Raw genomic sequence first — 26,064 nt, 5'->3', positions numbered from 1 at the left:
TGCTGGATCAGAATCTTTGAAGACCCATTAGAGAAGCTGTTTTAAATGCTTCACAAAGTCACTGCATAGACTATTAGGAACCCCGAATTCAGAGCTCATAGTCCAGTTTGGAACTATGAAGATTCTTCATCACAATTGGATCATTATTGTTTTGTGCTTCCTAGAAAACACAATTCAGAGATTAGCCCAGTGTTGCTATAATGAAAGGAAAAAAAAGATGTACCCCTTCCATGACCCCCATTCCTATCAAATCTTGGCTTTTTTGGATAGGGAATGGTTTCATGTTCTCAGCAGCAGTGACCAGATTGAGGGAAGAAGAGCAGGTCCTCACCACATCGAAGGGCAGGCACATCTATCGTCTGTGCATATTGTCTGTGCACGAGAATGGATGAGGAAGAGGGAAACTTGGGTCATTAGAGTTGTTGGGTGCAGGTCAGGGGAGCCATGCTGACCACCTGGCTGAGGATTTGGGTCCATCTGGGGATTTGGGTGCAAGCCCCAGATGATTTCTGCCCTACCTTTATCATCTTTCCTATAACCCTCTTGTTTGCAAATCCCATTTCCTGGGGACCATAAGGGAGACCTTGTGTGAGTCCAGAAATGGGGCTCTTGTTGCCTCGAGAACAGATGAAAACCTCTTTCTATACCAAGTGTGGACTTGTCTCTTTCTACAAGAGTCCCCTTCTAAATCCATTTTTCTTCTGATGCTTGGGGATGGGGCTGCCCACAGGTAAATCTGTTGAGGAAATTCATGGATACAGTGGAAGGGTCAAGTTGAAAACTTTAGAATTCTCACATTTCTTTCTGAAGGACTTTCATGGTTGAGGGTCTCAGGCTTAAGGGCAGAGAATGATAAACCGAAGAGATTCTTTCTCCTTGCCTAAGATGCTGGTTTTGTTTTTTTCCAGTGCCAAGGACTGACCCCAGGGCCTCAAGCACAGTAAGCAAATGCTCTACCACTGAGCTACCTGCCCTGGCCTTAGTTATGGTATCTCTTCCTCTTCCAATTGGAATGTCATACAAAGCATTTTTTTTTTTTTTGGTAGATGCAACAAACCTAAATGTTGGAAACTAATCTTAAAGAAAAATGCAGATTTTTAAATCTTTTATGTTAAAGAGCTTAGAATGTAAATTATCTCATCTGGAATGGAAGAACTAGAGAGAACCAGGATGGCTTTACATATTCAAAATTTATATGATCTTATTTATTCTTTTCAAAAATTACTAATGACATTTGTGAACCCAGAAAACAGTTAAATGCCACATAAACATATACAGCAAATAAAAAAGCATTTTCCCTAATCTTGTTTCCTAGTTTTAGTGGCTTGTGGTATTTGTTTCTATATATGTTTGTTTGTTTGGCTTTTTTTGGTATGATTCTTGAAAAAAAAACACTGACATATTTCCTTGCTTCCTTTATGACTAAGTACATCATGTATTGACTGTTAGAAGAAAATAACAGCAATTTGCACCCTGAGAACAACAGAGTGAGTCTATCTAATGCTGATCCCTCAAATATTAAAACCTCAAGTATTTCCCATAAATCTCAGCAAATACAATTTCATCCCTGCCTTTGGCAATATCAAGATCTAAACCTACTTCCTTTGGGATATTGTAAACTTTTGAGAAAGATATTGTATTGTTTTTTCCACAGATTAATATAAAACTTCCTGGTAACCTTGGCAACTTTGCATTTGTTTTCTTTAAATGCATATGTTCTGATTTTTTTAGATGGTTACTTGGCCTTTTGAGTGTGGGACTTATGTTTCTTTTTAAATAAATCTTTTGTTTTCTAAATGCTTTGACTTCTACTCTAGCTTGGATCTTAGATGTTCCCAAAGGTCAATGTGTTAAAAGCTTGGTCTCAGCTCGGGGGGGTAATACTGGGGGTGGGGGGGTGGGGAAAAAGTTAGGTCACTTGGGGCATAGCCTTCAAGGGAATTTAGAACCCTGGTCTCTCTCTCAGTCTGTGTCCCTGTCTCTGTCTCCCTATCTCCCCATAAGATCAATAACTTCCTCAATACTCTTGTCATGATCATGGCCTAAAGCAAAAAGGCCAACCAACTATGAAGTGAAAACTTCAAAATGTAAATCAAATAAACCTTTTCTCTATTTAAGTTGATTATCCCAGGTTTTTCTATAGTAATGAAAAAGCTGAACTCTTTTTATCGTAACAGAAAGCTGAGCAGGCTCTGCCTGTCCCCTTAGCAGAATTATAATATTAATATGTAGCATTAATTGACCATTTATTATGTGCTAGGCACCATATTAAATAGTTTTCCAGAGCCAGCTCATTGGTCACCGCTTTCATAGGATATGTATCACCCTGGGGACAAATATCATTCTGAGGAACTACTGTAATTACAAAGCTATCAGAAATTCCCTACATCGGCACAACCCTTGTTGAATGAATTTGAGGTGGCTTCTCAGTTGATAAAGCCACCCTAACACGATTCTTTGCTTTTCACTTTATCCTAACCTTCATTATCGTGGCCTTAGTCATAGTACATCTCTTATTCTGCGTGAAACTGGATCAAACAATCCATCAGGACTCAACTCGGAATCTGACAAAATTCCATTCCCCTCTTACTTCGCAGTTAAAGGCACCACAGGATTCATACTCAGAGTAGCAGCCTTTTTATCTTTAGTCCTCTTTTCACCCGATCTTCTGGGTGACCAGACAACTGCACCCCAGCCAGCCCTCCACACACCCCCACATATTAAGCCTGGCTGATATTTTCTTTTCGCATATGCAATCCTCTGCTCCATTCCCAACAAACTTGGAGGAGTATTAGCCCTGGTATTCTCAGTCTTAATCTTAGCCTTGTTCCCAACTTTACACCTATTAAAACAATGCAGCATGTCATTTAATCCCCTTTCTGTGGGTCTTGGTGGCAAACCTGTTCATTCTTACAAGAATCGGAGGCCAAGCAGTTGAACGCCCATTCATCACCATTGGCCAATTGGCATCCATTACTTATTTCTTCATTATCCTAATTCTCTTCCCACTAGTAAACACAGGCAAAACAAAATCCTCAAGTGAAGACTCCTTGTAGTGTAAACAATTACTCTAGTTTTGTAAACCAAAAATGGAGATAATTTTCCCCAGGACACAATAACTCAAGGAAGAAACAAAAGTCATACCATCAGTACCCAAAACTGAAATTCTTAACTATTCCTTGGTGCCAGGGAGATGCATTCATATAGTGTGACCCACATTTCTAGTTATGTACATTGTGCATTAATGCATGCCCCCATTAATAAATGTACCAACACACATATGTAACACAGGACATAAACCATTATGTGTTTAATCAACATTAAACCCTCAGTCTCATGGATATCAAGGAAGTATAATAAACCAAAACATACATAAACCACTTACCTCTCTATACCACTTCAATCCTCAATAATACGCCTACTCCTCACCTAAGTCTAGTGATCCTATCTTACATAATACACCCATTCCATCGTTAGACATACCCCAGAAGATCAGACAAGTCCTTGTCAATACGATTATCCCCTTCCCAGACTCAGCCTCTGAATCTACCATCCTCTGTGAAATCACCAACCTGCTGGACAGGGATCCCTCTGCGACCCGCCCTCCCCGGGCCCATAACATGTGAGGGTTTCTAATAATGATCTTTAAGAGACATCTGGTTGTTGCTTCAGGGCCATAACACAAGATCGCCCACTTGTTCCCCTTAAATAAGACATCTCAATGGACTAATGTCTAATCAGCCCATAACCAACATAACTGTGGTTTCAGGCATTTGGTATCTTTTTATTTTGGGGGATGCTGGGACTCACCATCGCCGTCAAGGCATGGTCTCAGACAATTCAGTTGTAGCTGGCTTTATGAATGAAGTATCCTTACTCCACATGGAAAGAGTTCAGTGGAAATTCTTTTAATGCTTGAAGGACATAACTTTATGTACATGTGTGTACACATGCATATGTGCGATTTTCAGCAACAAGTATCTATTAAGAAACCTCCTTTCCCCCCGCTGGTTAAAATACTACCTACTACATAGTCCTAAATGTCTACATAATATATGTCCCTATTCTCACCAAATCCCAAAAACTCATTGGTCCTCATGACCATCCTACAAGGAAGGTAGCTTATTTTCCTATTTTACTGATGAAAAAACTAAGGCACAAAGGAGTTAAAGCAATTCACCCAAAGTTACGTAGCTAGTTGTACAAACTCTGTATGTACTTGTATGTAAACATGTGCATGTATGCGTGAATATGTGCATGCATAGATAGTGAAAGGTTTTTGTTTTTTGTTTTTTACTCTTTCAAAAATATGGAAAATATCATACTGTACTTGTTCTGCAACTTGCTATCTTCTACTTAATACTGAGCAGTGAAATTTCCAAACTGATGCTCTGGAAGTGTCTCATTCCTCGTTTCCTTCTTTATTCATGACTTGAAACGCTGAGTTTTACTGATAGACTTCTCAGCATTGCATCATTTTTGCATTCGGGTTGGGGGGAAACTTATTTTATCTTTTTTATGGCACAATCTTTCCTTTGTTACTTTTTATTTTCAAATAGCTCCATATTTACAAGTATTGTATATAAGTACTATTCTTTTGAGAGTATAGATCCTTTCAATGGATTCGTAATCAATTTAAATATCTCTCACCAATATACATTTTAGTTATTTAAACTTTGTCATGATTGTAAAACATGATACAGTATTATCTATCTATCTATCTATCTATCTATCTATCTATCTATCTATGTGTATGTATTTTTTTTCTGGTTCTGAGGACTGAATCCACAGCTTCACATAGACAGGCAAATGCTCTACCACTACTTAGATCTGCAACCCTTAGATTATCTTTTGCTTATATTTGAGCCTCCCCTGGGGTAGATTCCTAGGAATGAGACTGAGAGTTAAAGGTCGATGATAGATATTTGGAGAGCCCTGCAAAATATTACGTAAGTCTGCACTTCCATTAAAAATCTTTCAGTGTCTTTCCCCTCATCCTTACCAATGCTGTGTTTTATCAGTCTGTTTTTTTGTCATGCTAAAGGGCAAAAAAAGAATATTAAAATAACTTATTTTTTTAGTTCATGGTAAAAATGAGCCATCTTTTTATCCTTCAGATTTTGGTTCCAATGTCACCTTGAAAAGACCTTTTCAGACCAATTAACACACTGGTAACTACATAGTGCTAGAACCCAGGACCTTATGCATGTTTGTTGAATGAGTGAGTGAATATGTGAATGAATGTTTATTAATTGTATACATCTCTTCTTAATGAATTTTAGGTCATATCCTTTGCCTAGATTTCTATTGGTTTATCTTATTGGTTTGTGGGAACTTTTTATATACCATAGATCGGTATTCTGCAGCAGAAACTCCAAGGAAGCCACATAGGTTATTATAAATTTTTTAGTAGTCAAATTGAAAAAGTAAAAGTGAATGGAATTAACTTTACTAATATATATTTTTTACTAAGTCTAACATGTCCAAAATATTGCCATTAAAACATATTAAACTAATCACTTAAGTGCTCAGTAGGCAACCTCACTGAGGAGCATGGCAGATAACACTCCTTCCTGTGGTATTTATTTGACAAAATTTTCTCCTGATCTTTTAGGAATCTGATTATGACAACTTTGATTTTGATACGGTTTACGGCTCACACAAAGTCACAAAGACAGTACCCAGATACCCTTTATACAGTATCCCCTACTGTGCCATCTTAGGTAACCGCAGTACTTTGTCAAAATGTGGAACATAACATTGGTACAAAGCAACTCAGGTACAGAATTATTCAGATTTCACCCACTTTTATGTGCACACTTTTTTAAAGTGTGTTTGTAATTGTACAGAGTTCTGCAGAACTTTGTGCACTCCAGTAACCATAACTGCAATCAGGGCACAGCGCTGCTCCATTACTACAAAGAAGTTCCCTCAGTGACTCCGCTGAAGTCATGCTGTACCTCCATGCACTCCTGTCCTGTCTTGTTCTCTTCTGTTCTAAAATAGGGTCTTATTAAATTGCCTAGGCTGGCTTGCAACTTGCAATCCTCCTGTCTCAGCCTCCTAAGTAGCTAGGACTACAGGTGCATGCCACTATACCTGGCTGCCCGGTGCCTTTTAATTTGTACACTACAGGATGATGCCTGGAGTTTCTAAGTTGTTGAACACACAGTTTCATCAAATAGCTGCTTCTGAGTACTAAGCAGCCCATTGTGACTATCTTTGTTCACCCTGCAAAGTATACTAAAATTTAAATTTCATCCCAGCTTTTATTTTCCTCTGGGATGAAAATGAACTTTTATCAGAATACAGAACAAGAGGGTCTCATTGCAAATTTGTAAGGCACTGCAGAATTCTCTGCTGTGTGCGTCTCTTTGTGTTTTTTTTTCCTCTGTGCTTTGAGCTCATGCTTGGAAAATGTAAGGGTCAGCACAAAACCTAGCAAGAACACCGATTTTTGTCAGGTGCCTTGAGCCAGTGAGTGTCACACTTCAACAAAAACATATGCAAGGTCCTCCCTCTGGTAGTAACTTAATGACAACTTAGTCTTTGCTTATGGTTATTTGAGGCTTATTTGTACACCTCTTCCCTGGATGGACACATGATACTCACATAACCACAAAAGGAAAGTTGGTCAGGAGCCCGAGGGAGGGCGGCTGCTGCTATGCCAAAGCTCAAGAAGGCTGCAGCAAGGAGCAGAAGATTGCTGGGAGGCCCTTCAGGAACTCCTGGCCACCCCTGAGGGTACACTGCCTGTACCCACACCTAAGAAGGACACAGTAACTTATAAGTTCTGATAGTCTGGGTCTCATGTTCCAGGAATTTGTGATACTGACTCCACTGTTGTAAGCTAGGGAAATATGGGAAATACTTTGTCCTTTCCCTCTGGTCTTTACAGTAAAACAGGTGCTCTACCCCACTGATACCCCACGTAGGACGGCATCACCTTTGGGGTTGTTGCCAATGTGAAATGGAGATGAGACTGTCCAAAGTTATACCTTTTATAGTCCCTTTTATTGATGGTTCCTGACTCTGGTTGCACCTTACAGCTATGAGGGTGAGGGATGGAGGCTGGATTTAAAATATTTCTATATGCAAGCCCTGTTCTAGAACACCTGAATCAGGATCTTTGAGGTAGGATCCAGAGTATTTAAAAATTTTTTTCTAAGCTATTCTAAGTGTGCAACCAGAGTTGAGAACCACTGTCTTAGTTGGGTACTCATTCATTCATTCAAAGACAATTTCTCAAACACCACCTTTGTGCTAGGTACTTCTTCCAGCCCTCATGGATCTTACATTCTGGTGAAGACTGACAATGAAGAAACAAAATGAAAATAAACATGATGGTTACAGAGTATCACTGAGGCAAGAAAAATAGAGCAGAGGAAGGGAGTTCTGTAAGGCAGGCTCAGGTAGCCCGAGAGCTGAAAAGAAGCCAGCCTGCATGGCGCTGGGGAAGATGATGCCTGGCAGGGAGCCCTGCTGAGCACGACCTGGGGGTGGGAAAGAACTCTTTGTTGAAGATCCCCAGGAAAACTCAGTGTGGCTGAAATTAGGAAGAGGGAGAAAGAGAGGCAGGGAGGGAGGGAGACAGAGAGGGAAGTGGGGGAGCAAGAGAAGGGGAGAGAGGAGGTGGTTGCAGGAAAAGAAGCAGGAGTGATATTAATAATAATAATATGAATATAATTATTGATATTTATTGAGGACTTATTCCTTGCCAGGCCCTGCACCAACCACTTTATGTGCATCCTATTATTGAATTCTTATCGTCACCCTCTTGGCCACTGAATCCTCTCCTTCCATGGAATGGCACAGAAGGCACATTGCTGTTACCTGCAACAGGTAACAGAGCGAAGCCTGAATGACCAGTAACCTCCTAGTGTGGAGTCATATTTCTGGAAAGTTCCTGATGTTTGATAACGTCCCCATAAGAATAAAGCACAAATCAGTGGGTGGGTGGATACGCATGGGACCCAGTGCAGCCTCAGCCCTAAACCCTCCCTTGGCTCCTCTGCCTCAGGAGAGAAGCACATCCCTAATCAAGCATCCTCCCCTTGCTGCACCGGCCCTGCCTGCACCCACCCCCTTGGCTCACCACCTCCTGCCTTCCTGCCGCCCCTTTGGTCTAGGTCGGTCCCTCTGCTGGGCATCCTCTTCCCTCTCTGTCTCATGCAGCCAGTGCTTGCTTATTCTTCCCGACTCGGCTTGCAGGCCAGCTTCTTCAGGGGAGACCTCTCAGCCACGCCATTCCCAGGGAGGTCCCTTAACAGTTCAGTAGGCTCTGACTCAGTACCGGCATGGTTTCCTTCATGACTCTCAGTGAAAGTCACAGTTATTTTCTTCAGTGGGCGTTTGACTTCTAAGTGTCTGTCTGCCTGTTGACTTGGGTGCTCAATGAGGCTCACACATCTCATTATCGCATCATTCTGTTTCCAGGGCCTGAGCAGGGTCTGATGCATCACATTCCCTCATGTGTATTTCCAATATAAAATGAGTTTTTGTGTGCTGGGATTTGAACCCAGGGCCTTGTGCATGCCAGGCAAGAGCTCTACCACTGAACCACATCCCTAGCCCCAAAAGGAAATATTTGTATAGCCAGGTTTTTATTTTTCAACTTGTCATGTTTTGTTAGGAGACACCCCCCTTTTTTTTTTGTACCAGGACCTTGCATTTTCCAGGCAGGTGCTGTGCCACTGAGCTATATCCCTGGCCCCAGAGACAGCCTTCTTATGCCCAAGTTGGACACTTGGATGGTTGCTAGTGTGGAAAGAAGTCTTGGTTGATCAAATAGATGAAGTTCTATTTCTGTGATTCTAAAGCAATTAATCTTATTAGTTATCTGAATTGTTTTTGTCCTCCACTCCACTAAAATCAGTCTACTGAGAGCTCTAGAAGATTTTTAGTTTTTGTTTGCTTTTGTGTGAGAGTCTTAGAGACAGAACTTCCATTAACTCTCATATTTCTTAAAGGCAAGAGCTATTGGTAGCTTTGAATTCTTTTAGAAAGTAGAGAATCCTCTATGAGACTGAAGTTATGGGGACCATGACCTAACACTAACTTTGGAGAGGAAGATGTTTGTCTCTATAATACTGGAAGGCACCGTGCCATGGAGAATAAAACCAGCTCTAAGCTAGTCTGCGTGGGCTCCATCCAGGTCTGCTATCCACTTGTGAATCTGGAACAAGTTACCTAACTTCTCTGTGCTTTACAGAGCGGGGTACTGATCAAAGAAATGCCTGCTTCATGGAATTTCCAGGCTGATAGAATGAATGAATACACTGAAAGCTCTTAGCACAGGGCCTGGCATATCTCTAGCATTCAATAAATAGAAGCTCTTTTCTATTTTCAGCCATAAGAACAGAGACAGTAGTCTAGTGGGACACTTCCCAGGCAGCTAAAACATTGCAAACCACTTTCTCTATTCATTTATTCATTCATTAAAAACGTATTAAGCTACTAACATACACCAAGCACTGTTGTAAGTGCTGGGGATACTTGTCAGGTATGAAGCAGGCAGACAAGGTCCCTGCTCTCAGAGAGCTGAAGGGGGCTATACAGTTGTCACTAAGACACATCACTGAAAGTGGAAGCTGAGTGTGATGATGTATCCCTGAAGTCTACCCAAGAGAGAGACAGGATGACTATTTGAGCCCAGAAGCTTGAGAAATTCAAGATCACAAGGTAGTGAGAACCTGTCTCAGAAACTGTGGGTGGGGGTGTTGCTCAGTGGTAGAGCACTTGCTTAGCATGTGTGAGGCCCTGTTTTCCATCCCCAGCACCAGAAAAATATTTCCACAGGAAAGAAGCACGGTGCAGATAATAATTAAGGGCTTTTTTTTTTTTTCTTCAGTGGAGGACTTGATAGGCTGTTTGGCCTCCATTTTATAGGTCAGACTTACTAATGATTTTCTTTTAAATGGAAACTGTCCTGATCCTACAACCTGCCACCAGTATCTGTATACTTGTTTATATGTGGTTACATTTTTTTTTTTTGAGACAAGATCTCACACTACGTAGTTCAGGCTGGTCTTGAATTCCTTATATAGCCCAAACTGGCCTCAAACTTATGGTAATCCTCCTGCCTCAGCACCCCTCTTCCAGCAACATACACACACACACACATATATATATATACATATTTCCAGGAATATATACATATACATATATATGTGTATATATATATGTATACATATATGTAGTATATGTGTATGAATATATATGTATGTATATATATGAATTGCACTATACCTCATTTTATTACAGACTATGCTAGAAAATAGATATGTGGATTTTTAATACAGTAGTAGCTGAACCCAAAGGAAAATAAGGTTTATAGGGATTGCTCTGAGACCTAATTTTCTCCTCTGAAAAATGAGGATAATACTTACAGCACAGGTTGGATGTGAAGCTTAAATGAGATAACAATGTAAAGGAGCCTCCCTCATTTCATTTAATTCTGAAAACAATGCAGAGGGCTTGGCATTAATATTTCCAGTATGTAGGTGGGATAATAGACTCAGAGAAGTAGGGCCAGGGACAGAGCTGATAGTTAAAGTATATAGTTGAGTTTAGAGCTGGAAGTAATATGGCATCTGTTTTTGAATCTGTCCCCAGGCCAGTGTTCCTGTTGGGGGACAAAGGAGAGAGATGTCACAAGAAAAAATGGAAGGAGCTGTTTCACAAGACCTCTGCAGCAAATGGACAGAGCTCCCAACAAGGATCAAAAAACCAGAGCAATAAGCAAGACCCAAACTATGGATGGGGAGAAAAATATTTGCTAATTACATGTCTGATAAAGGATTTATATGAAGGAATGTCTTGGTTGCTTTTTTCTTTTGTTGTTGAGACAAAATACCCAACACCCAATGTTAAAGGAGGAAAAGTCCCAGTTTGTGGAGGTTTCACTCCATAATCAGCTGGCTCCAAGACAGAGTGGCATATGGCAGAGGGCAACAGTTCATGGCAGAAAACAGCTAAAACAACAAGAGCAAAAAGGGAGGAGCAAGAGAGCAAGCCTCTTTCCTTCCCTTGTATTGCATGCAGGCTACCTGCCCTAGGTGGGTGTAGCACTCACACCAATAATCCTAGTATTGGACCATGAATCAATCACCAACTCTAGAAGCCCACCCTAGAGTTGAAGCATGAGGCTTTGGGGGACATCTAGCCACAAATCATAACATTCCACCCATGACCCCCCCAAAGACTTATGCACATCCTTTTCTGTAAAAGATATTTTAGTTTATCTCTAAGAGTTGCCAAAGTCCTAACAGTTTCAGCACTGCTGAAAAGTTCAAGTCCCAAGTCTCCTTTGAGATCTAAGGCAAACTCTTAGCAGTGAGCCTCTGTACAAATGAAAAGTTAAACACTTCCAACATTGAATGGCATGAGATAAACATTATCATTCCAAAAGGTAAAAATTAAATACAAAGGAATGGAACCAAAGCAAGTCCAAAATCTAGTAAGGCAAACATTAAGTCCTGTAGTTTTATGTGGAACAGCCAAAGCAATCCATGGTAAATTTTAAGATCCAAAGGGTTTGAGAATCAAGAGCAAAGAGCCCATCAGAATTATTTAAAATGTTGTGAGTTTGGCCAGAATGGAAGCTCCAATAAAGCTGTGTACTGCAAGGAAAGACCAGGTGAAATCTTGATTGCTGGTAAGGAAACAGAAAATAGAAAAGATGGCCTGAGGGCATCACAAGAAGCAACAGGACTCCACCCTTTGCAACCCCCAAACTGCAAAAGTGAAAGATTTTGCTTTGAGGAGAAAGCCAAAAACATCATGTTCTATAATGGCAGCCAGAACTGCTCCAGGTTCCAAATGGTGGCAGCATAGAGAATTTGTTCCTCAGAATCAGATTCAGAATACTCAGTGACCCAGGAACTTGACCCCTACAGACAAGAAAGAAGAAAGCCTGGCTACTGCTCCAGTTGGCAGCAGGCCTTGGCATCATCCACGTGGCTCTGGTTTTTAGATGCTTACAGAATGCAATTCTGAGGTTAGAAAGGCTTCCCCCAGATTTCAGAGTAAGGCTGGGGAGACCAGGCAGCGTGTCCCTGAGAGGGCAGTGTGTGAAGCTGTGAGGGTGAAACCAAAGGTGCAGTGGAGACCCCAGAAGTCTGGAGAAGCCAGGAATGTGGATCATCTGAGGAAGCCTGTAAGGAGGGAGTAAGCTGGCCCACGAGAGAAGCCATGGGAACTATAACCACTTTATAGTGGGAAGTGCTTTAGTGACGGAGCCATACAAACCCTTTGGGTCTTAAAATTTACCACCAAACAAAAATAAGAAAAATACTGGAGATATAGTTCAGCATTTCCTGGGATTCAATCCCTAGTACTGCAAACAAAACAAAACCTCCAAATATTTGTCGATGAATGCTCATAGAAACCTTATTTAAAAGGGTTCCCAAGTACAATCAATCCAAATATCCATCAGTGAATGGAAAAACCAACTGTGGTCTATCCATACAGTAATAGAATATTAATTCACCTTAGAAAAGGAAGTACCTATATATGTATAACAGTATGGATAAATGTTAACTGTATTATACAAAATGAAAGAAGCCAGATATAAAATGTCATGTGGTATATGATTTCATTTATATGAGATATCCAGAATGGGCAAGTGCATAGAGACAGAAGGTAAATTTGTGGTTTCTGAGGGGGGGGGGAGGACACTGAGAATGCAGAGGCCTGCCAATGCACATGGGGGTGATGATAATTTATTGGAATTAGATAGTGACAAATAGTTTGTTCAAAACACATGCAACCTTTTGAACAACCCACTAAGCTGTATATCATTACTGTTTATTTTAAAGTTGCAAAGTCCAGGGACAGAGCTTTTGCTCCTTGAGGGCTCCACCAGACAATGCTGGTTCCCAGAGAAATTGGTAGTTCCTTGATAAGAGCTAGTGGCAGGGCTTAGAAGCAGTCTGGGGGTTTTCTGATGGTTACCCCAGTGCCCATTGGAAGCAGCATTCAGACCAAGGAAGTCTTGCAGTTAGACTTGTAGGTGCACATAAGAAACATCCCCTAGAAATAGAGATAGGAGTATGGGCAGGAGTTGACCTGGCTGTCAAGGATGAGAACAAGTCAAACCTGGGATATTACTGAGTAGTGTAAGAGCCATGTCAGCTCCCAGATCACTAATGCTTGGGAAGCTGGGACTCAGACAAGAATAAAGCCTGTTTCTACAATGACCAGATTAGCTTAGAATAGTTGTCCAGCTTGCAATGAGGGTTGAAGGAAGAGTAGGTCATGAATTTGTGCTAAATATGGGAGCAAGTTGGACTGAGACCAAGACAAAGGGAGAGCTGTTAAGAACTTCATGGGATACACTGCTGGGTGACAGCAGATCCAGGTCTCAATTTTATGGCCTCCCTTAGGGTTGCTTCATGAGGAGTTAAGCTCATTACATGGAGATGACATAGATGACACAGTGGGTTTCTCATTCTTCAGCCTTTGCTGGCCACCATTTCTAAAACAATCTCTTCTCTCTACTACATGTGCCCACTGATCCATCTGTGTCATGTCTCTCCGCATATTCTCTTTGCAGTGCTTATTAAATGAGATCTCTGAAAGGATCTCATTTACTTGCTGACTTATGTATGGTCTGTAGACATTTTGGAATATTTTCAGCCTTCTCTCATGCCTGGTCATACAGTGTGAGTGCATATATATATGTACAAGTACACTTAATTGACAGGGAATGTCCAATTTCACCACAGTCCAATTTTATATTGTTTTTTCCCCATTTGATTCTTTAAGCATTTTCCTATATGATAACATTCATCAAAAGTATGATGCTAACAGTTATGTAACTTTTTCATGTTGCTATTTCCATGTTAAATAGATGGATTACAATTTACATGGTCAATCTTCTGTGTTGGAATCAATGTTTATGTCTATCTCATTTATAATGATGACAACAATGCATATTAACTAGGAAGTTACACTGTGCTAAGCACTATGCTTTTATGTTTTTTTAATGTGTGATTCACTTCATCACCAATGCTTGGATGAACATTTAGTGTACAATATTATACCCTTCTATCTAGTTACTCTTTTTCAATTTTAATCTCTTGGTGAAGCTGCTTTTGTATAGATTCTACATATGTCCTAAATTTGTTTCTGATATTTAAAGAATTTTATTTGTTGTTGTGAATGTGCTAATATTTTGATCTTTTGAGTTGCAATACTGATTTCTTAATTTTATTGTTTTGTACACTGTATTCTGTTTGGTTTTTTTGAGACAGGACCTCACTATGTAGTGCAAGCTGACCTTGAACTCACTTCTGTAGGCCAGGCAGACCTCTAACTCACAGCAATTCTCCTGCCTAAGGGATTATAGGTATCAGTCATCAATTTTGAAATGGGCTGCCTTTTATTTCAAACACCACTTTTCTCTTTTGAAGCTACCCTCATCTTCTAAAAATAAAATTTTAGAACATATTTGGCCAGTGGGAAGTAGGTGAGAATTTCCCTTTTTCTTTGTTTGTCTCTCGATCTGTCTCTGTCTTTATAACTGTCTTTCTCACTGTATCTCTCCATTTTCTGTCTCTCCATCTCTATCTCTTTCCCCTCTCACCTTCCCCTCTGCCGACCTACCTGAAGAATTACATCAGTGCCTGAACATAGTTTGGGGTCCTTTTGTCCAGAAGGATGAACTTAAAGCTTATGCATACCAGTATTGTTTCAGATTCTAAACTCCATCAAACAGCTTGATGTACGTGAACACTTAGCACATATTTTTAGTAACAATCTCGGAGTTTTCAGATGATGCTGGGTTTCTTGTTTAGATTTTGCTTGCTCCTAAGTTTCTGTGCCTAAAGGTATTGCTGGGAATTCTGAGGCCGGGCTCCAGATTGCAAGGTGCTTTTTCCTCTTCATCATCATTAACTCATTCGTGCTTATCTGCTTCCTCTTTGGACTTTCTGTCTTTTTCCCCCATAAATATCTTCAAGGACAAGTGAGAACTGTCCTTTTGCCTGTCTGTCAAAGCTAAAAGCTAGGGAGGAATTCTGCCAGGCTTGACTGAGTGTATTATATGATGGGCCTTGTTATTGATGAGGCAAATCTATTAAAAGAGAAAGCTTTCAGAGCATCAGAGTTGTATTCCTAGTGTCAAAGGTCAAGACAGCCATCTGATTACAGTGATTCAAGGCACTAGACAATAAATTGCTTGGGGACAAGGACTACTGTATTTTATTTTGCTCACCAGTGTCACCTTTCTGAATCTCAGTTTTCTAATGGATAAGTGGGGAGAGCAGCTTTCTTTCATACCTTGCTGAGATTTTGAAAGGAACAAGTGAAACTTGTGTTGAAATGAAAGGGTTTTAAAGACACACATATAAATGTTATAATAATAATACAGACATGCCACCGTATTATAAGACATGTCCAGAAAGAAGAACAAATAAAGTTATTTGAAAAGGGAGTTAAATATAGGAGTTCTCATGTTCAGTTTCACAAATAGGAAAAATAATGTAAAGAGAAAGCAAAGTTCCTCAGTTTCATATATACGGGGAAAAAAGACAATAAGAGAGGAAGAAAAAAAGGCAAGACTTGGCTATGGAGATTCATTAAAAATGAGCATGTTGGAAGAAAGAGGGCAGAGGAGAGTCCACAGAGCAGGAAAATCTGGGGATGGCATCCCAATATCCGCAACGGCTCAATTCATTCAGTGAGAACTGACTTATCATTAAGAACAGAATTTCTTTGTAAGTTCTGTCTGGAGCACACTTCCTTTATGATCCAAGGATTCTCGGCAACATGCTTAATAAATGTTCCCTGCCATAGTGTTCCACAAAACAGCCATAAGACACAGTGACTGATCAAGGCCCTGGGAAGCTCTGAAGGAAAGGCATCATTAATTTTGCTTGATTTAGCCCTGAGTTTCTCAATATCATCCTCCTCTTATTCCCACCACTATGTAAAATTTGTTAGCATCAGCAGAACCAGTTGTCTAAGGAAACCTGTTTTGGAAAATCTGGCTTAACTCTTGAATTTATAGTACTAGAGGCTTCGAGGTATGTTTGGGCTCCAGCTCTAAATGGATCACACATTTGAAGAACATGTTTTGAATTGAAAAGCATCATGCTTTGAACTAGCAAGCACAGAATAGAGATTAATTTTCAAGTATGTATCCATTAGTGTGTTTAGTGTATTTATCAGCGAGGCCCTAGATCAGGTAGGAAAATGATCCTTAGGACCAATGTTGTGGCCAACCTCTTAGTGACCTCTGGCATTTGCCTGAGTCTCTTGGAGTTTTTTGAAACAGTACTGGCAGAAATGTAGACTATAACTGGAGGAGGGAAAGGAATCCTTAAAGATAAAAGTAGGAGCAGACTTAGGCTTATGTAAACATTCATTCATTCATTCATAATTAATTAATGATAAACTCCTCCACCATGGCTCATGTTTTGTTTGGACAACTCATTCAATAGCTGCTATTTTTCTCACCTTTTATTTATTTTATTTTATTTTTTGCCATTAACCTGGAAAGTGCTTAATAACTTTGGAAGGGAGGCTTTGTCTGGATTCTTTCCTTCCTTCTTTAGTCTCTCTCCCTTTTCTTACTTCCTTTCTTTCTTTTTAATATAGGAAATTTCAAAATTATACAAATGTTGACATGGTAATATAGTGAATTCCTACGTTCCTATAACCCAGCTGTGACAACCATCCATTAGTGGCTGATCTTGGTTTTTATATCCTCCCACAGTATTTTATGACAAATTCAGGCATTATAATATTTAATCAACAAATTCAAATGGGATTTAAAATGTATGGCCTTTCATGGGAACACACAGGTTAACATCTTGAAATAAATATAATCTGTAATACAACAACCTATGATCAAAGGACTTCCACAGCTATTTGAACTCTAGATCCCCAAATATCAAATGTCCATGGCCCACCTCTCCCACATAATGGTGAAATTTATGAAAGTGACCAAAAAGGAAGTGGCTGCTTGGGCGACATGTCCAAGCATATAAAATCCATGGGTATCTAGAAGACAGTTTTCAAACAAAGGCATACTTCAGACAATGTCTCAGTTATATGAAACTGTTTGGATGTCCTTCAGAGCTTTAAGCACTGAAATTAATAAGAAATAAGCCACAAGCATCCATCATGTTAATACCTCAGTGTGCAGGTGACAATCATATGGAGAAACCAAAAAGTGTGGAGAAAAGTCACATGGAAAGACCCAACAAATAATATTCAGCATTCAGATTTCCACTTTATAGGCGGCATCAACAGTTTTGAATCAGTTGCATGGACCAAGACATGATATTTCCGTGTTACACCATGTTACACCCTGATCTCCAAAAAGAGGAAAATCTCCTCCCTAAACCTAACTGATGTCCACCTGACACAATTTTGATGGGTGAGCCATCCCTAGTGGAGCCTGGGTCAGATGGAAAGAGATCCAGTTTGGTTTGTCTTTCATCCTGTGAGTATTTACTTTCCTTGTGACCACAAACCTTGTCTTTCAGAGTAGGTGTGGTCAGGTTTAGGCCACCTCTGTGGCTTACTGTGGCCAGCCCACAACCAGATAATGGATTGTGACAGTGGCTTTGAACCAAGCATCCATTATCGACTGTATCATCTGTGGGTTTATGAGATTGATTGCTTTGTTTTAAGAAATATCTCTCTGCTGTTTTTCTGGGTTGGATACTTCTTGTTCCATTTCCCATTTTGGGGGGCACATCTTTCCATCAGTGAATGACTCCCTGAGAAAAGGTATATGACAGGCAATACTTTTTGAGATATTAAATGTCTGAGAATGTCTTTATTTTTTTCTCTCCCTTAAGTGATTATTTAGATAGGTCTAGCATCAAAGTAATTTTTCTTCCTAATTTTAAGACCATTTTTCATTATTGTTCAACTTTCATCCATTCTGAGCCATTATGAACCTGTGTAGCATATGTCTTTTTTTTTTGAGACTTGAAATATTGGAGAGAAATTATATCCTTTAAAATGTAAAATCCCATCATGACATGTCTTACAGTATATTTCATTTCATTCATTTTATTGGATATTAGAGGATCATTTAAATCTGGAAATTCAGTTGGAGGATGTTTTCCTATGTAACTGATTTGATAATTTTCTTTCATTCATTTTCTTTTCTGGAACTTTCTTGGAAAGGGAGATTACTGAGAGATATTCTCAAATTTATGGATGGAGGTTGTCAATGACTGGGCATTCTATGGATGAATGCATGTGGGTTTCACGTCCTTAAGAGTTTTGGAAGACTCTTCAAGGACTGTTTTTCTTTTGAACTGGTTTCCTCTTAAAGGGAAATACTCAAATCTCACATCTGGATGTCAGAATAAAGGAGTCAAGTGGAGGCAAAAGCTTCCTTGTTCAACATGCTGACTTTCCAATAACCCACTTTCAGTATGGAACCTCAACTCTCCTCTCAGTTGTGACTGGTGTCTATAGTCCTTCTGTTTAATCTCAACAGGGAGCAAATCTCTTGTCTTTGGTCCGAGTTGGCAAGGAAGTAGTGCCTCACTTTGGGGGTGATCGCTCTTGTTGTTTAATAAGTTCTTAAACAGACTTTCACAGATTCCTTCTGTCTTCAACCCTACACTTTATTCCTACCTTCAAAGGTGATAGCTTCAATAGATTCCTCCAAGTTCTGAGCCTTCCTGAGTTTAGTAAGGCAAATTGGCTTCCTTTGTGGCTACCTTTTCTTCAGGATTGGCTTCAGTTTTACCTACTCTGTAAGGCCAGTCACTACTCAACCAGCCATTTTCCATCCCAGTGCTTAAAAGGAAAATGACTATCCTATTATCCTAGAATATTGTCATTGTCATCATCATCACCACCACCACCACCACCACCACCACCACTTAATTATCCCAGCAGTGTTTGATAATGACTTGAAAATTTTATCATTTAATTTCCACAAATGACCTTGTATCAATACCATCCTAACCTCCATTTTACAGGGTGGAAAACACTGAGACAAATAAAGTCACAGACACTACGAATAACTGTGTGGTTTCTAGACAGGTTCAGTAGGAGATAGGGAGAAGAGGTTCTGTGAGAAAAGACTCATAACCCCCCGAGTCATGACTCTGTGTCTGTGATTAGAGCAGCCTATAGGCTCAGTTGTACCAATGGTTGCATCAAGAATCAAGTTTTTAAAACCAAAATGTGAATTCACCTTAAATTGACTAACACTCTTTCAGTTTGCTTAGAATTCACTTTCTCCCAGTTCAGGAAGACAGAGCCTTATTTAGTACCCTGTAAAAGAGTGTGCCAGTGCCTGGAACAGAGCTTGGCACATAATCGGTGTTCAATACAAATTTGTGGAATGAAAGAACATCCATTCTCTAGGATAGAGGGCCTTTTTAGGAAATTATGGGCTCCCTCTCCGATAGAAAGAACCTCCTGAAATAAATGAAAAAGCAATGGGTTTTTCCAGTGTAGTTTTACCATCTAGCATCTACTCCAATTTTGTAATTGTGTACATTACAATTCTGTAATTTAATAAAGGTATTGATTGTTTTGAGGTTGCTGGGATTTTTAATCTTCCTGGTGACTAGCAATTTTGAGCCTCATCAATATTTTCAACACATTTATTAGTACATCAACTCATGATATTATCTGATGATATTTCTTAGTTGAGGTACTACTGCCATTTGGAGCATGTCCATTCTTTGCTGGAGGACAGGCCCTAGATTGCAGGATATGAGGTGGCTCTTTCCACCAAATGCCAGCAGTGTCCACATTATTGAGGCCACCACTTGATGTTCCCCCACAGTTCCAAATGTCTCCGTGGGAATGGTGCAACCTCCACTTGAGACCCCAAGTCATACCATAGCCATTGGAACCTGTCACAATTTATAGATAAACAAGATCTAAAAACACCTGGGGCTGAGCATTAGAAGACATTTTAGGGAAAGAACACATCTAGCAGAATTAGGCAGTCACTGCTGTGGTTTGAATATGGTGTGATGCCTTCAAAATGCATGCTGAAATTTAATCCCCATTGCGAGCTGTTAAGTGCACATGGCTCTCATGAATGGATTAATGCATTCACATTACTGATAGGTTAATGAATTAATGCATCAGCTTGAAAGCGGGTCTGCTATGAAAACCAGTTTGCTTAGGTCTTCCCTGTACTCCTGTCTCTGATCTTGTGATTTTCTGTGCCATCTGGGGACACCAATGGCAGGAAGGTCATCATCAGAAGTGGTCCTTTCATGCCAGACAAGAACCATGAACCAAAACAAACGTTTTTCCTCTCATGTTAAAAAATAACTTATCCAATCTTTGGAATTGTATTAGTAGCAGCTGGAGATACAGCTCAGTGGCACAGCACCTGCTTGGCAAGCATAAGGTCCTGAGTTCAATTCCGGTACCAAAAACAAAAAACAAAAAACAAAAAACAAAAACAAAAACAAAAAACTAGGCAAAATATTGCCGGTAAGTTGGAGGGAGAGAATACTTTAGGGAAGGTGTGGGAGGGACTGTTTACAATTCATTTTTCACTTGTTTGATATTTTGCTTGCTTTCATGTAAGACATATGATTTCTCCAGATTCCAAGTCTACCCATCTGCCTGACAATTACTAAGTGCATAACACAAGGCTGGGAGTTTGGTGTACTTGGTTTTATTTTTACAACACTCTGCTCCATGTAAAACACTGTTCACATTCCCATTTTTTTTTTCATAGATGAAGAAACCAAGGCTTTCAAAAGGTATGGAACTTCCCCATAGTCAGCTTTCTGTCTCCAGAATCTGTGTTCTGGCTGCAACACTATTGAAAAAGGCTTGGGAGCTGGGCATGGTAGTGCATGTCTGTAATCCCAGCACTGTTGAAGGATGAGGCAGGAGCACTGCATGTTTGAGTCCAGCTTGGGCAATTTAAAGATGTGGAGAGACCTCACAGGAAAAAAAAAAAGGTGGGGGGCTGGGAATATAATTTAATGCCAAAGCCCTGCAGTGGGTTCAATACCGTTTTAAAAAAAAAGAGGCTAGGCTTAGGGATTAGCATGAAGGTTTTAGAAAAAGAGGTTTTTGTCCAAAGTTTGTACAAGCTTCACCCCCCAGGAAACACCAAGTGGCATAGTAGGACCCAACGTGTCCCCACCATTGGAATGTAGGCTCATTTTGGACCAGTGAGGGGAAAGGCTGTTGCAGGCAGTCTTTCTAAAGGACAATGGGGAAGGGGTGAGTTGGCTACTTTTTTAACAAACCAGGGCCAGCCAGAATGTCTGCTGCTGCCTGGAGAATCTGGCTGCCCCTCTTTCCCAGCCTCTCTGTGAAACATCCAAGACCGGATGTTGGGGGAGAGGAAGGAAGGGAGGAAGTTGACTGGTTGGTCCTAAGGAACCCGATGCCATGGCTTCTAGGGTTCTCTATGGGAAAAAACAGGAACACAACAGACATTAAGACTCATTAACACATTACTTTACATCCGTGTTTCTTTCATAATATTTTGGTAAGCTCTGCCCTGTGCCAGATTTTCTTCCGGGTGCTGAGGAAGCAGCCACAAACAAATCCGCCAGATGTCTTTGTCCTCATGGAGCTTACATTCTAATGGGGGCATGCAAACACCTTCATATCATTTGAAGAGAAATATTTTGGACCAAAAACAGGAATTTTGGGGGCATTTTGATTTTCAACAGCAGTCAAGTTTCTTGAAGTGATATTTGACTAAAGATTAATAAGTACCCTTCTGGGTACATTGATCTCACAAATGGTCACAACAACACAAAGAAATGTGGCAATGGTTAGTTTCATTTTACAAAGAAATAGAGATTCAGGGAGATACAGCAATTTCTGGTCATGGTACAGCTAGTAGATGGCGGTACTGAGATCAAAAACTCATGCAGCTGGAACGTGGGAGACCAAGCTCTCCCACGTGGGTGCAGGAGTCCAAACAGGTTGCAGAAAAGGCAATTTGCAGGTGCAAATGGAGTCCCTGCCTGCCTGCAAGGCCACTGGGGTGCTACTCTTGCGCAAACGTGGGCCGGCTTCATGGGGGATAGGAAGGATTAGGGTGTCTGCAACTTTTGCGGAGCTGAACCAGGACACCCCGCGACGGGAGTACCCTGGTCCCTGGCAAACCAGTGGGGGAGGGAGCGCAACAGCCAGGGTTGTTCCAGGACAGCGCCGATTGAGTCTCACGCCGCTGCCAAACCCAGCTGCTCCAGTCAATAAGGGAAGACCTCGCGGGCGGGCGCTCGTCGCCCTCCTAGTGGGGTTTGCGCGGGAGTTACTAGGACAGCTGAACAAGGAGGGCGCAGGGAGCGGCACCCTGCGTGGAGTCCTCAGTGTGTCCCAGGAGCCCCTGGGCGGGCGCACGACGCCGTGGAAGGCACTTGGGAGTCTTGGGTTGGACAAGGTCTGTGTGCACCAAATGAGTGGGAACTAGGCTGAGGCAGAATGAGAGGCGGGCGTGCATTTCGCAGGTGAAAGGGGTGCAAGGAGTGTCCAAGAAGGACCTGGCGAGGAAGCCAGTGTGAGTCACTGGAAGGAGGTACCCGAGGGCGTAAGAAGAAGTGACACGGAGCTGTAGCCTGAGCGAGAGCGCGCAGTGCCAAAGCGCGGGATCCGGCGTGAAGGAAGGGGAGTCCTGCAGCCGGGGACCCCCCAGGAGCGGTGGAGGCGGTGCCCTGGACACAGCAGAGCTAGAAAGGCGCCTGTGCTGAGACAGAGACCCTGGGGACCCTGGAGAGCCCAAGAGCGGCTCCTGAGCGCTCAGAAAACTGGGCTTACCTTGTCTGCTATCTTTGCCTGAACTGGGGTTGTAGAAAAGTGGATTTGGGAAGATCCAGGCGAGAGCCCAGAGTTTTAGAGGAGGCGGGAGAAGCAGTGGAGTTCACTGAAGAACTTTCCCAGATTAGAAAGCAGAGCAACAAAGGCGCTGAAATAAGCGTAAAGTTAACCAGGACGAGGGTTGGTCAGGGTTCTGAGCCCCGCAAGGTGCGCCGAGGAGGTGCTGACGGTTAGGATACAGGGCTACAGCTGGGAGAGCCCCAAGAAGGCGTGGAGCAGGGGCGGACGCGGGGGCAGTGAGAAAGGAGCCCTAGCCCTCTGGGTTCCCCGGAGAGGTCTCTCCTCCCCCGCTGCTTTTGGCCCCAACCCACTCACCATGATGGAGAAGACCAAAGCCACGATGTTGATGGGGTATGCGGGGCAAAAACAGGAGAAGATGCTGAGCCACAGGTAGTTCTTCGGCATGGGTATGTCCTCCTCTGTCTTGTCATCTTCAGTGTTGGCCTCCGGACTGCTGCTGTCCAAAGCCCCCTTGAGGTCCGAGCCGGGGGCGTACTGAGACATGGGCGGAAGCGTGGGCGCAGAGAGGGCGGAGGAGTGCACGGTCCGCGCGGTCTGCGGCCGGGGCTGCGCGCTCATGGCGAGCTCTGAAAAGCCGGCGGCACCGGCTCCAGGGAGATGTGACCTCACCCCTGTTACCTCCTCTGCCAGCACAGCCCAGGCTCAGGGACCCGGTCCAAGAGCTTCCCTATAAGGAGGGAGGGAGGGAGGGAGAGGGAGGGAATGAGAGGAGGTGAGGAGCAGAGAGCACCAATCACCCTGAGAAAACAAACCAAAACAAAAAAGCTTTGGAAGAGTGCACTCCCGACACACCCAGAGACCGCTGGACCGATGCAGACTCAGCCCAAGAAGTCTGAAAGAAAAAGAGGCGGAGGAGGAAGAAGCAAGATTTAACTTTCAAGTTGGCCAGCCCGTGGGCTGAAAAGCTCACTTTAAAAAGCCACTGAATTTGAATACTTTGGAGAGGACAAGACCCACCTATCCAATTGGCAACAGACTTCCTTTCCTTCCCAGACTCTAGGGGATGCTCAGAAATCTGGAGTTAGGGATTATTCTGAAAACTTCCCAGAAACAAGGAATTGTTCTATATTCCACCTATAGGACCCTTGGAAAGAAATGTCAGTGTATCTGAAGCCATACATGAGGGACCAGAACTGAGGCTCTGAACTCAGAGGAAGCTGAGCAACTGTCACAGGAGAGAGTTCAATGACCTCAGGAAAGCCCCTTCACCTTGCTGGGCCCCAATTTCATCATCTGAAAGAAAAAGAATGTTAGTAGTCCCTTCGGAATCACAAGATGTTGTGAGGACCCTATGAGATTTCATTTAAACCAGGCAAATCTCTGTACTCCATAAATGCTAGCTATTATTAGAGTGCTATTTCCCCCAGACATATTTGATTATAGTGTAAGTTAAACCTGCCATTCACTGTTGCAAATATTTCACCTGAAATCTGGATATTTGGAACTGGCAGGATAATAAAAATGAAAAAATAATTTTAGGATGTACAGTTCCAAAAAAAGTTGCTCACATAATCATAGTCAAGAGCACTGACTGCTTGACTTTCTTTAAACTTGAAATGATTGTCTGGGATGTTTTCAGTTATCCAGGGGGCCGCATTTACTTGGTTCTCTCTCTCCCTCAAGGCTGCCACAGAAAAGGAACTTCTTACTCTTACTTGTGTCTGCACATGGCAGGAATACGCTCAGTGTAGCTTGCTGGGTGAACACACAAAGATGAATTACTGTTTTCTCCATTATTTCGTCTTCATTTTGGTTGGTTAATTCAAATTGCAATGAACCAAAAGATTAGACGGAGCCTTTGTGTTGCCTGTTCCCTCTGCTTGAGGTGCTGTTCTCCGGGGCTATCATATGACTTTTTCCTTTTTATTCTACAAGTGTGAGTTTGAGTGTCACTTCTTCAAAGAGAGATTATTATAGTTTAAGTCTAGATGTTCCTTCTCATGCAATCAAAGGAGGTGCTTTTCGAAGGTGATTGGATTGTGGGGGTAATAACTGACTTGCTGTTAGCTGCAGGTCTGGGAGTGTGGCTAGAGAGATTTTGCTCCCTCCGAGAGTTCTCCCTTGCTCTGTGGTTCCTGGATGCCAGAAGGTGAGCACCTTCCCTCCGCCAGGCCCTTCATGCTGTCTCTGTATTTGAGCCTGCTGAAGATGGACAGGAACTTTGGAAACACAAATTAGAATAAACCTCGCCTTTCTTAGGTTGTGCTAGAGACTTTGCTCTAAGAAAGAAAAGTGAACTCGTTTTCTTCCTTAACAACCTGCTTTTCAAGGCTTGTCCTTCTGCTTAGATGCCTTGTCCTGGCCCTACCCATTGCTCCAACTGATTTTCTGCCAGTTCTTATCTCCAGTTGCAGGGATTTCTTTTCCCTTTCTCAAACACCTGGCTTTTCCCACCCCAAGTTCTCCCCACCTGCCTTTCCTTTCTCTGCAAGTTCCCCCTCCACTTTCTTAGTAGGCTCTTTCTCATTGTTCAGGGGCCGCTCAGTCTATGTGTCACCCCTTGAAAAAGGCCATCTTTGAGCATCTTATCTAAAGTAAACTTTAACTTCTTATTCTTTACCCCATTTCCTTGTTTATTACCCATGTCACAATGGTCAGAATCAGAAAATTTCTTTATTGCCTGTCTCCCCCACTGGAGAAGAAGTGCCACAGAGAAGAGGTGCTGTTTGTGAGGGAGGGTTCACTGTTTTCCTCTTCTACCCAGAGCAGTGCTTGATTCTTGGTAGGCACTCCATAGTCGATTCATTGAAAGAGTAGACTGACTAGTCACCAGGTGTGGAGCTTGGGAGCCCTGTTATTCTCTTTCCTTCCAATGCTTCAGGAACTATTCATCAATCCTATTGATTTCATCTCAGAGTGACTCTACACTCTGTTTTCTTTTTTCCATTCCCACAACCAGCATTCAGTTCTTGTTATTATCAATAGTATAAAGGCTCAGTTCTTTGAAGCTTATTTTTGACCTGGTTAATTTAGATAGTGGGATGAAGCCCAAAGGCTTGAGTACCAGGTTGAAGTTTGCTTCATGGGGTCATGAACTGTATTTCCTCTGTTACTCATTAGTCATCTCAGGAAATGCAAAAAATAAGGGGATTTTTAATTCAATATGGGCCGTTTAGAACCATCAAAGGCTCACTGAATACCTACTATGTGTACTCAGTACATTCCTTATCTGCATCATCTCATTTAACTTCTACAGCAGGTTTTGTGAGCTAGGTGACAATATTTCCTTTTTAGAAATGAGGATTT

General features: G+C 41.8%; 1 protein-coding gene across 2 annotated transcripts in view; it reads right to left on the bottom strand.

Annotated features, from left to right (window-relative positions):
• The window catches only part of Tmem233 (transmembrane protein 233), a 37,197-nt gene extending 13,747 nt beyond the window's left edge, over window positions 1–23,450 (bottom strand). The window contains exon 1 of one of the 2 annotated variants that reach the window (XM_013142277.2): window positions 23,113–23,450. In XM_013142277.2, the coding sequence (XP_012997731.1) occupies window positions 23,113–23,376 (264 nt within the window). In that variant the 5' untranslated portion in view covers window positions 23,377–23,450. The remainder of the gene's footprint in view (window positions 1–23,112) is intronic. The other variant, XM_013142278.2, reaches the window with a different exon arrangement.
• Window positions 23,451–26,064: the final 2,614 nt, after the last annotated feature.

The sequence above is a fragment of the Cavia porcellus genome, unplaced genomic scaffold (assembly GCF_034190915.1).
Source record: "Cavia porcellus strain 051 isolate PalLab524CR breed Dunkin Hartley unplaced genomic scaffold, mCavPor4.1 scaffold_16, whole genome shotgun sequence".
In the NCBI taxonomy this organism is placed as follows: Eukaryota; Metazoa; Chordata; class Mammalia; order Rodentia; family Caviidae; genus Cavia; species Cavia porcellus.
The sequence above is the reverse complement of the archived record's forward strand: the minus strand, read 5'-3'. Positions and strand labels throughout refer to the sequence as shown.